This window comes from Cajanus cajan, chromosome 3, assembly GCF_000230855.2.
Source record: "Cajanus cajan strain Asha chromosome 3, NIPB_CcT2T_4, whole genome shotgun sequence".
NCBI classification, from domain to species: Eukaryota; Viridiplantae; Streptophyta; class Magnoliopsida; order Fabales; family Fabaceae; genus Cajanus; species Cajanus cajan.
In genome coordinates, this window is record NC_138519.1 from 79,004,993 (window position 1) to 79,016,842 (window position 11,850).

At 29.1% G+C, this 11,850-nt stretch overlaps 3 protein-coding genes across 3 annotated transcripts; 1 reads left to right on the top strand and 2 right to left on the bottom strand.

Annotated features, from left to right (window-relative positions):
* Positions 1–1,228: 1,228 nt before the first annotated feature.
* LOC109816596 (uncharacterized) lies at positions 1,229–2,049 on the bottom strand. Its single transcript, XM_020381668.2, has 3 exons — positions 1,892–2,049; positions 1,720–1,813; positions 1,229–1,626 (listed from the first exon to the last, which is right to left on the bottom strand). Exons 1-3 carry the CDS (start codon positions 1,938–1,940, stop codon positions 1,464–1,466), a joined length of 306 nt encoding a protein of 101 aa, XP_020237257.1. The 5' UTR covers positions 1,941–2,049; the 3' UTR covers positions 1,229–1,463.
* A 4,903-nt stretch (positions 2,050–6,952) lies between these two features.
* On the top strand, positions 6,953–8,605 carry LOC109816570 (sororin-like protein). The gene is made up of 4 exons (XM_020381639.3): positions 6,953–7,478; positions 7,589–7,709; positions 7,865–7,940; positions 8,210–8,605. The coding sequence occupies exons 1-4, from the start codon at positions 7,352–7,354 to the stop codon at positions 8,354–8,356; spliced, it is 471 nt and encodes a 156-aa protein (XP_020237228.1). The 5' UTR covers positions 6,953–7,351; the 3' UTR covers positions 8,357–8,605.
* Positions 8,606–8,770: 165 nt separating this feature from the next.
* On the bottom strand, positions 8,771–10,677 carry LOC109816584 (peroxidase P7). Its single transcript, XM_020381653.3, has 4 exons — positions 10,424–10,677; positions 10,153–10,344; positions 9,883–10,048; positions 8,771–9,390 (listed from the first exon to the last, which is right to left on the bottom strand). Exons 1-4 carry the CDS (start codon positions 10,634–10,636, stop codon positions 9,005–9,007), a joined length of 957 nt encoding a protein of 318 aa, XP_020237242.1. The 5' UTR covers positions 10,637–10,677; the 3' UTR covers positions 8,771–9,004.
* Between the last annotated feature and the right edge of the window lie 1,173 nt (positions 10,678–11,850).

Genomic DNA, 11,850 nt, shown 5'->3' on the forward strand with positions numbered 1-11,850 from the left:
TATGTCCTTTTGTGGAAATTCAGTAAGGCTTTTGGGCCTTAAAGTGCATGTTCCTAAAACAAAGACCTAATTGAGTATAGTCACTTTGGGCGAACACCCATTACTTTTTTAAATCAGTCCATCATAATCAATAATCAGAGTATCTCACAAGCATAGATGGCAAAAATAGGTTGGGCTTCGTGATCGCGGGTTAGGCTAAACCCGTCCACAATCAGTTTTTAGCTCAAGAAGGTCGAATTTTATTGATTTTTTTATTTTTATTTTAACCATTATACTATTACATAATTTATTTTATTATTTTAATATTATAATAAAAAATATTGATATTGATAGACTTAATATGCTTATTTTATTTTATTGTTGTTATTATCTTTTGGATATATTATTTATTTTATCCTTTAAATTATTTACATTTATTTTTCTATTTCCTCAACATATTGATAATAATACATCATACGTTTATTTTATTTTATTTATTATTTTTTAAAGATATTTTACATTACATTATTTATTTTAACAATTTCACTAATTATATTTTTTACTTTATTATTTTACATTATATTCTTTAAGTGTCTGTTATCAACGATTGAATATCGTTAAAATTTAAATCAGCTCATAATATAATTTTATGAATATACATGTTAATTTAAATTTATGTAATAAAGTTTTAAATAATTTTTATATTTTGTAAAAAAATATAAACTTAATCTATTCAATAAAAAAATTAATTTAATAATGAAATCGTTTGAAATTCAATTTAAACTGTGATAAGAATGCAAGTAGAATTCGGAACAAGTAAAGGTCGTGCAACAACCTCTAAAAAGTTATTTTGATGCTTTTAAGTTAAAAATAGTAACTTTAGGAAAAAAAGTTATAGGAAAGAAGAGACAGAGCTTTCTAAAAAAAAAAAAAAAAAAAGCACAAATATCATAAAATAATATTTTTAACTAAAACAAACGGATATATCTCAGCCACCTCCTAATAGTTTCTTGATCTCTTGAATGAGCGTGAATCATATTTAAGAGCCCATTGGTTTCTGTTGGACAATTTCATATCATATGCGCTTCAACCCCTTATACTATTGCGTCCCACTCGTTAATTATTAATTCTAGATTCATTTTGTCGCATAACCAAAACTCATTATACTAGCAATAAAATTCGATAAAATGTGTGTCAGGTGGAAGATTTGTACGTAGAGTAGATAAGGTCAAGCATTTTACACCTACAATAAATTTTAATTCAACCTGAAACTTGTCATAAAAGTTGAATATGTACATCAGAAAATTTAGATAGTCTTGGGATCCCTCAGATCATAGAAATGCTTCATTGCACGACAATATTAGTTCTGAGGTCAGATCATTCATCAAAATACACAACAGAATTAAAAAGCGATAACTTGATGATAGGATCATGATCGATCGTCTTAATATTAATAACAAGACCCCTATAGTTTAATTTGTAATTTAGAAAGGAGTGTGGAGTTCATATTCAAGCATCTGGGTGACATTGGGACTGGGAGCAGGAATATTATCCGCCACTGGTTTTGGCTCAACAGAACGTTTCTCATAATAATGATAAGCAGCTGCACCAGACAGCACTGCTAAAGTTAGCGCCTGAGCATGCATTCTGCGAAACCATGTGCCAAACAAGTCAATCATGTGGGGGCATACAACATTATTTAAAAATGGTTAAGGTTTTGTGAGAATTAATTAAGGTTACCTAGCATGGATAAGCCTCAGACTTGGCTTCATTGGAGACTTTTTGCATGAATAAGCCACGAGTGATGTTCCGATTCCAGATGCCCAGAGTGCCCCTGTGATAATATCCATTTCATTATCTACCATACTATATATAATATAATGTACAAAGTTGTGTATGTGATATAACTAACCAATGCTGGTGAGCTTGTTCTTTGAAACCCATGACTGAACTGCCTCCATGTTGTGTCTTTGTGATGATGATGTTCTCTTCTTAATCTGTGATCTGTGATGTGCGTTTGAGGAATTGATGAATGTTGTGAAGGGGAAGGGAAAATATTTATAGAGGGGTGAGTGAGGTTGATGTGGATGTTGAAATTTGTGTCTTAATTTTTTTTTGGTACTTGGGATGGCCCATGGATTTGATGCGTTTTGGCTGTTTTGTTGGAGTTTGGAACATTGGAAGGGTTAAACTAGAGGCTTACTTATGCTGGTTTTGCTCTTTGTGTCTACTTTAGTCAATCTATTTCTTTGCTTTATGATCATGCGGCAAGCACAGTGAGCCAACGGATTTTATTTATGGGATCTGTGGTGCTGATACAGGCGGTGCATGAAACCGCTTGTGTCTTCGGCGCACCCCAACAATTCATGCCACATAATCTAAGTCAATATTTAAGCAAAGAATGTTGATACTAGTGAAAAAAAATATGTAATTCGTAACCCCCTGCTAATAAATTAAGTAATAAGGATATTCAACTTTGAAACAGCATAGTGCCTTTTCCTCCCTAAACTTTTAACTTTATTATTATAAACCCTACAGAACAATTATTTGACCGTTTTGTTTAAAATATATTTAAAAACATATACTTTAAACATGACACTATAACGTGACAATCAAAACTTATATGGTAATTGTTAAAAAGACAGATACTATTATATTGATTTTTTTTTTTAATTAAGGCGTTACCTGATTGTGGATATACAAAATATTCAAAGTAATTATAATATACTAAGCAGTTTTTGATAATGTAAATTATATTATTATTTATCAGATAGACTGCTGACTATCATGTACCATCTTAATTTTATATTATATATAATTAGGTGTTATTAATTATTTTTATAAAATAAAAAATTTAAATGTGGGTCATGTTAAGATTATTTGGAAAAGCACATGCATATTAGTCTTATATTTCATGATAATTTTAACAAACAAATACATTAATTGTATTATAGTTATAAATAACTTTTGTGCTTCAATAATTAAGTTTTAAAACCCGGTTCACAGTATTTTTTTTTTTCCTTCTCGTACTCTAGGTATAATCTTTTTACCACGGCTCACACATCCTAAAATCAATTGAGCTAAACTTTTTTAATATACAAAATATATATACAGAGACAGAGAGACTCAAATGAAAATTAAAAATAAGTAGAAAAAGTAAAAATTATAAATTATACATGATAATTTATTAAAATATAAAAAAATTATAAATACATTTGTTTCACTTTCATTCTATTTTTTTTCCTTCATCTTTTACTTAAATTTTACTCACATCATTTGTCATATACTTTATTATATCTCCTTTCCTTTATTTTTATCATTTATCTTTTTTTTTTTCACACACATCTTATCTAGTTAAATAAATAGCATATTTATTACGAATATTACACATATTTTTTCGACATCATTCAACATACATTTAATGTAACCAAATCAGAGAATTTTTTCTAACTCACGTCCGATGTTACCAATATCGTGTCCAACGGGAGCGAGATAAAAAACTTCTAACATATCATCATACTTGATGCTTTGAAGTTGCATCCAACCTAAAAATGAAATATACTTTTAGCATAATCATGAAATTGGTTCCCTTCACTTGAAAATCAAGAAACTCAAGCACAAAATACAATTTTAAAGATAAACAAATAATTAAGTTCTAATTAACTTCTCTCGCATCATAATTAATCAATAAAAAGGTAGGAGAAAGTGGAATGACCACTTTGAGCTACTTTGCACCGCCACCTCCAACTATTTTGATTCTTGGCTTTGGAGCTTTGAAACACCTATGCAGCCATAGGATCTACAATCAGGGAAAGAAGAGAAAAAATTTGTAGAGTTGGAAGAGAAAATAGTTCTCCTTGAATTCTAAAGGTCCTCTCTTTAACTCCTCTATAATTTTCTTTAAGAATTAAACTTACGAAACTCAAGTTTTAAAGAAACCTTATATATCTTCTTGGGGCTGATCAATCTAACTTCTGCTCACAAAAATCCTAAATGGCTAAAACTTATAAGAATTCCTAAATTTTCAAAGTTTTTCAATAGTTAAACAATAAATCACCTCAATACATAATTTAATAAAAAATAATTATTAAAAAAAATGCACAATGTTACACTCACCAAAAGTTAAAAATTTGTAAGTAATTGTCTTTTTACATTTTTTCACAGATAATCTATTTATACATTACATGAGTTATTTAACACTTTATTTAACACTTTACAAATGTGTAAATATACAACACTTTTCTTGGAGAGGAGATTTATATTATGATTTAATTGATTTTAAATCAATGTGTTAAAATTTCATCGCAAACTAATATTGACTGAAATATAAGTTTCACTTTAGATAAATCATATGTAATAATTTTTAAAATAATTATTTTAAAATTATTTCAAAAAATATTTCTTAATTAATTGATAATATAATTTTTTATACTATCAATCCTATAAATTAAACTCTATCAATTACTTACTCCAAATTTCTCGTTTAAGAATAAATTTTTTGCACACATTTAATACTTCAACTTTAAAAGTTTTCTGGTATACAATTATGAAATTTTTTTAAATATGTACCGTATATTGTTCAAATAATTCAAATTAAAAATTACTAAATAGACCCAAAATCCACGTGACATGCACGATCAAGTCTATCCTTTGTAGGTACACAAACACAAATGTTAAAATAAATAAATAAATAAATAAATAAGACGACAGGGACATCTCTAGTTTGTCGGTGCTCTATCTCATAAAATATTTTCTTATGTACAATTAACTTAACTCGTTTGAGTATTCACCAAAAATAGCAAAAAAAAAAAAAAAAAAAAAAACTCTCTCGTTGGAGTTGGATATGCTATACTATCACAAGCAAAAACTCCGAACCAAATAACAGAAAAATACTTTGTAAGCTGACACTGCATGTAAAATTATGTCTGTATCCACATTTAAATAAATGTATATCTGTCGGCCACGACATCTGCACCACTAACTTTAATCATAATAAACCCTCTATATTTATATGTATAAAAGATAATTACTTTTACACAAAGAAATATAATTAAATATATTTCATTTTTATTTTTTTTTATGTAAAATATACATTATATTTACTACATTATCATTAATCTTATTATTGTAAATAGTATTATCATTTATTTCTTTAAGAGATTTTTGGATAAAAAATCTTAATAAAGTTTATTTAGTTAAAATTTATTCATATTTGAAATTAAAAAAATTTAAGTATTTTTTAAAATTTATATATAGGTTTAGAAGGAATATAGATATGTATGTTATGTCATGTCTTCTTGTTTTTAAATTTATAATTTGAATATAATGTTTTAAATTTCTCAATTATTATCAATTTTTGTCTTGATAATTATCTCTTATATATATATATATGAAAATGAAATTCAATTATTTCAAGAGTAAATTTACTTAAATTTATTTTAATAATTTTTATTTTATATTAAATTTTAACAATTCAACCGTTAAATTGAAGTTTTTAATGTATGGATCACGTTTGTAAAATCTTAAAAAAAATTAAAAATTATTTAATATTTTGTTTCAATTATTCAAACCAATATATAAAATATTTTTTTATAAATATTTGTCAATTTAAATTAATAAAATAAAATATTAATTATTTTTAAATTTTTTAAAAATTTGTATACTTAATTTATAATTAAAAACTTTCAATTTCAAAATTAAATAATTAAATAAGATGAATATATTGTAGCTAGTATTGATCTACAGTGATATTCATAATTTTTTGCGAATAATTATTCAAAGCTGAAAGGAGCATTATTTGGATAAAGTAGACGTTTGTATTCCACAAATACTTTGGTAGTATTACACTTCATGTGCTAATGAACTTTTCGTAATTGGGAGTGGCTATGGGGTCCAAATACAGTGGTTCCAAATCTATACAATTGGTCTTGAAAGCTGCATTGGGTATACAAGCGGTTTTCCTTATACTTTCTCAGTCTTGAATCTTGATTAGCAGACACCATTGATTAGGAGAACCAATATTAGTTAAAAAAATATCTGGAAATCAGAACATTCAGCTTATATATATATATATATTGTAGGTTTATTTTCTCTATGAAAAACAAGGTTTTTATGATACATCACCCAATATAAATTAGTACGTACTATATCTTATTCTTATTCAACACTGAATCTTATATATGTCAATGTCACAATAAAATTGTACGTATATATCATATCAAAATTTTAGTATTTTTTTTTACATCATAGATTTTTATCTTTATTTTTTACAAAATTTTAGTATTTTTTTTTACATCATAGATTTTTATCTTTATTTTTTACAAAAAATTATATAGCTAAAATTTATGTAATTTACATCATAGCCTTATCGTGTGATGTATATCAAACAAGCTCTAAAAGTAAACAAACTCAAGATTAAATAATCTTTTAAGACTTGATTATTAATTCACGTGATCATCATCAACCCAAATGGAAGCTACAAAGCATCTAGTGGATGCGACCATTTCATGATTTTTATGTTTTATCATAATGATTAATTTATAATTCACAAATATTTCTCAATTTAATCTTTATAATTACAAAAGAAAAATGTCATTTAGTTTTTGAAATTGTCAAATAATTATTATTTTAGTCCCGAATGTTATTAAACAGTAGATAGTAGATAGTAGATATTTTACCCTTAAAATTATAAAAATAACAAGAAATAATTAAATAATATTTAATAGTTTCAATAATTAAAGGGATATATTTTTAATTGCAGCAATTAAATTAACCAACATTTTAATCTTTAAGAATTAATTTAATATATTAATTGAGCTTTATACCTTGTTTTTAAAATAGCACAAAAAAATAACGTTTCAAAAAATAGTAATATCCTTATTAAAGTATTAAATTGATTTCCAATCCAGTTTTTTTTTTTATATAAAAAATTCTACAGTTAAGACAATTCATTAGTTTCTTTTAACATGTGATGTGTGCAAGACTATCTCAACTTTCCACATTATACCCACTCTAATAATCCATGCTCAAGGCTTATTTAAAACAGTCAAATGAATTTTATTTTATTTTTAATAAAATACAATCTTTATACACACTCAACATGTTTAAGGATAGCTATCTAATAACATTTTTTTTAAGATAAAAAATATTACAAAAATTGAGAAATGAACCGTTCTCATACTTCTAATTAATATTATTATATTTTAGCACGATTTCATGTCCTTTGCTAGAAATTAAAAAAAAAAAAAAAAGTGAAAGTAAGTCACGCAGACGGCATGAGGCGATGGTGGTTTTCTAACTGAAATTTCCCGCCATGGGGAAACGAGAATATAACAGAATGCATGAGAAGTGTGAGTGTGAGTGAGACACTGAAATGAAGAATGCAAAAGCTTTGGAGCGAAGACGAAACCCTCTTTCGGATCTCACCAATTCTAACCCTTCCAAACCCAATCCCCTTCCATCGTCGTCTTCTTCCTCTTCCACATTCAACACCACACGCGGTACTCTCTTTTTTATTCAATCACATGTTAACTATGAATTTTCCTTTTCGCCTAAAATTAATTCCACATTGCTATATTAACCATAACTCTTTCTTACTTTTCGAATTCAGGTACAGTTGGCCTTCATGTTTCTGAGCCAATTTCCGCATTCTGCAACCGAATTCATACTCTCAATGAAAAGAAAAGGAAAATTAAAAAAACAATGACGAATCCAAAGTTCTCTACTATTCGGTAACATTAACTATCCCTCCGTTTTTTAGTCATACTAAGTTCAATACTACAATGATTAAGGGAGCAAAGTTTAATTATTACTTTTCTTCTATTTTCCATAAAATTCCACCGATGAATTACTCGGTTGGCGTCTATGTTTCTTTCGTTCCAAACAGAGATAAAAGTGATGGAGTTGAGCTTGAAGGTTTGGACCTACCTAAGGCTAGTCTGCTAACAGTCCGTTGCAGGAAGGTAAATAATATGACTACAACGGTTCCATGCAAAACTTTCAACTCTTCTTAATTTGTGTGTGTTGAAACTTGCCATAAGTATTTTCCATAGGTTGGTTAATGTTTACTCTGTTTATGATGGTTCTGCAGATTTCTATGGAATAATTGATTCTGATGTGTTTTAGTCATTACTCATTGGATTAGTTTTTATATTTGAAAAATTAACTCTATATGGTTCTTAATTAATGGATGTTCTGGTCAAGTGTTTGATCATATCTGCTGAGTTTTCAGAAGCGACGTGCTGTGTCTAATGAACAAGACGTGTCCAAGGATGCACAGCTGCAAGATTATATTGAAAAACAGAACGCCTACTTTAAAGAGATCGATGAATTTGAACTACCGGAGGAGGAGGTTGAATCTGTTAATGAGCTGGATTAATTAGAATACGTGTAATGAGACTGGCAGCTTGAGAATCTTTCTAATCCATGTTTTGGTTAGTTGTGATATCGCAGTGAAAATAATGATAACTAGGCTAATATATAAATGTTAGAGAAATCTTCCCAATTGTTGTCTAATGGGTAGAAATCAAAGGAAAAGTTGTTTGACACTGACCAATTACACTTACACGTTAATTGAAACGTATCTTGTTTCACTCGTATAATTCATGAATTTGTGATTGGATTTGGATATGTCATGCCTTGTTTTACATTTACATTGATGATTGCTCGGAGCCTTTATTAGCCTGGCGCAAAGAGATCTAGACTTTCTGGAATTTTAACTCGACAATCGTTAAATCTCATCTAGTTGCATTCCTGATTCATAGTTACAGGATCCATATACTCCATACAACAGTTTAAACAAATTTAACAAATGGCATTGATGCGAATATTTTCATCTGACTTCTTGATGAACGTGGAGATTACATTACAGATTCTGCTGGTCGAACATGATAGCTGGGAAGATGAAAAGCTTGGCAAAGTAATGTACATAGACATAAAAAACGAGGTAGTTTATTGATGAATGATGATAAACCAGGTTGCTTGACAGAAGAGAATACATAATTTTTGAAAGAAGGATGCATCATTTTTAATTGACTTTTCTGCAATTGATTCTGATCTGTCCCTGGCTTCCTGTGAGAGTCTTGATCTTACTCATTTTGGCCATGCCCTTGGCAAAGGCTTTAAAAAATGCATCTGTATTAATAGCATATTTTTTCACCAGTTTGTCTGTGGAACCGCCGTTGAACAGCTCCTGGTCCGAATGGATAAGACCCTTTTTATTCAGTAAATTCTTGAAGTATAGATTATCGAAATGGGTGGGAGTTTGAAGGTCAAGGGGTGCGAGTGAATCATCATTTCCACTTCTTGGACACTTGCTCTGTAAAGACTTGGCAAATGAAGCATCAATATCGGAATCATTATAGATGTGTCCTCGGAATGTTAAGCATCTAGCAAGGCCAATAGTATGTCCACCTGTTAATAAAGATACTCGAGTCAATCGAAGTATTTTACTCTTCTTCCAAGCAAAAAACTTTGGAACCAAAGAGTGGTCATTGTTGGCAATATATAGGTTGAGCAAGCCTCTTAACTAACACTCATAACTTCTCCCATCCTATTTTAATCTAAAACAGCCTAAAAATATTCTTGAGAAAGCTTTTATCTAGCACGTGATTTTAATCAGATTTGCTATGTTTCATTTAATGTATTAGGCATTTACCCCTTGTCTTAATTTTACTATTCAACATTTTGAAATTTTCTCAAAATAAATGATATGCTTACTCTTTATGGTATTTTTTTTTGTAATTTATTTCTAGTAAATTATTTTAACATCACAATTAAAAATAATATATTTATTAAGAGAATAAAATTATATAAAAAAATTGATATATTTATTGTTATTCTGAAGTTGAGTGTAAAATTCTTAAACTTAAGTAATTTTGAGATAGAGAGAGTAGTACTTAGTACCTGAAAGAGCTACCAAGTCCTTCACAGAGAGCCCCTGGTTAGAGAAACTTGTTTTGAGGGCGGTTAGATTGAGTAAGGGTGAAGGAATGGAGTTATTGGCATCAGCTCTGCTAGCTGTGATAGAATCTCTTCTCCCCAAGCTTACTTTCCACGATGGCCCCCCTAGCTGTAAATTTCAACAAGCATTAACCCCATCAAAACAAATGTAACCCTTCTCAGATTTAAGCCTTTTAAGTGCCATAGATTAATACTATATGGATTGTTTATTACATAAACAACAGAGTCTCGAGCAGCGAGAGCAAGAATATCAGCACAGGACACAACCCTTGGGCATGCTTTCTCCACCTTGGCTTTAATGTCATCGATCACATTGAATCCTCTTGCTGAATTATTGTTAGGTGCTGCCGTTTTCTCTCCTACGAAACTGCTTGTATCATCCAACAGTATTGATGCATCACAGCCCTGATCATTGTGTCAAGTCAAGCCAAATTGAGAAAAACAGAAGATCACTAAAATAAGACAAATTAATGCATATACTCACGTTTACAAAGCAGTCATGGAAAAGCAATCGGAGTAAGGAAGCTCCTATGCGAGTTTCATTTTTAATGGCTTTTATAACTTCTTTTTGCACTATAGGCAAGAGTTCCGGGCAGCTGCTAGAGTAGAAGTCCGAAGATAACGTCTTTTTAGCATCTGCTTCAGAAAGTAAAGTAGCAGCAACAAGAAGAAACAAGAGGAAGTAGTTAGAAGCCATCTATGCTTTCATAAAGTACACAAAAACCAAATAATCGGTGCTTTCTCTTCTATATAAAACAATGTAGGATAAATTTGGTCAATTAAGTGAATCAATGCCGTTCGAGTTGCTTTTACGTAAAAGTAAAAATAATGCCAGTCTTGTCATGTTAAAGCTGATGGTATGTCATGTACGTCTTTTTTCTTTTCTATTTGGCCATGATTAACCGAATAGGATTCCCGACAGTAAAAAGATAAACATGTGCACGAAATTCTTAACAGTAAATTATTTCTTTCGTAATTAAAAAGATAATAAAATCCAGGCGAAAATATGTGAACCATTGGATTTTCAATGTAGAAATGAAGGATTCTGCAGTCACTTTACTCACTACATGCAATCCAGATGATAAGATTAATTTGGAAGGCTTAGTCTTTTTTGTTTTTTTTTTTGCAATAATATTTAGTACACGAAACCATGGTATACACACGCCACATTTTGCTTGATTATCCTGATTCTCTCAGAATATGAGGCTAATCATAATTTCTTTTCTGGGTTGACCATTAGTTGGGCTTGTGTATAAATCTGGTATAGTTCTAGATATAAATATTTTATATCTTATTGTTGAAACGTCATGTTAACCTTTTGTTTTTGGCTGCTCAAAGCAGTGGCTACGGTTGTGGACCTTGTGGTTGTGTCTCTCTTGCATGGGTTTGGTCGTAAAGGGGCCCAATCAATGTCATTTTTTAATAGGAAGGGTCCCCAAATAATAGAAATACAGTAGAGGAGACTTCATAGATCAGCCAAGAATCGACAATATTCGCTTATGGGACAGGTTGGCTAATCCCACCCATGTCACGTACTTGTTCCCATGCATGCATCTCCACGCAGCCACTAGCTTTGCGTTTGCTAGAGAGAAAAAAATTAAGTGAGAAATAGAACAGAAAAAAATAGATGAATAGTAATAGGTAAAAGATAAAGTAAAATTTGATTGTTTGATTGAAAAGAAATATAAGAGAAATAATATTATGTATGTTTAGTAAAATAGAAAAAAAAATGTAAGAAATAAAATATATGAAAAAAGAGAAAAATAAATAAATAAATAATAGAGTAAAAAAATGAAAGAATATTTTTTAAAAAATTATTAACTATTTTTTATTTTAATCATTTAAATAAAAAAAATATTATGAAATAAAGTAAATAACTAATTAAAAGTAAGTAAATAATTTAAAGTAATA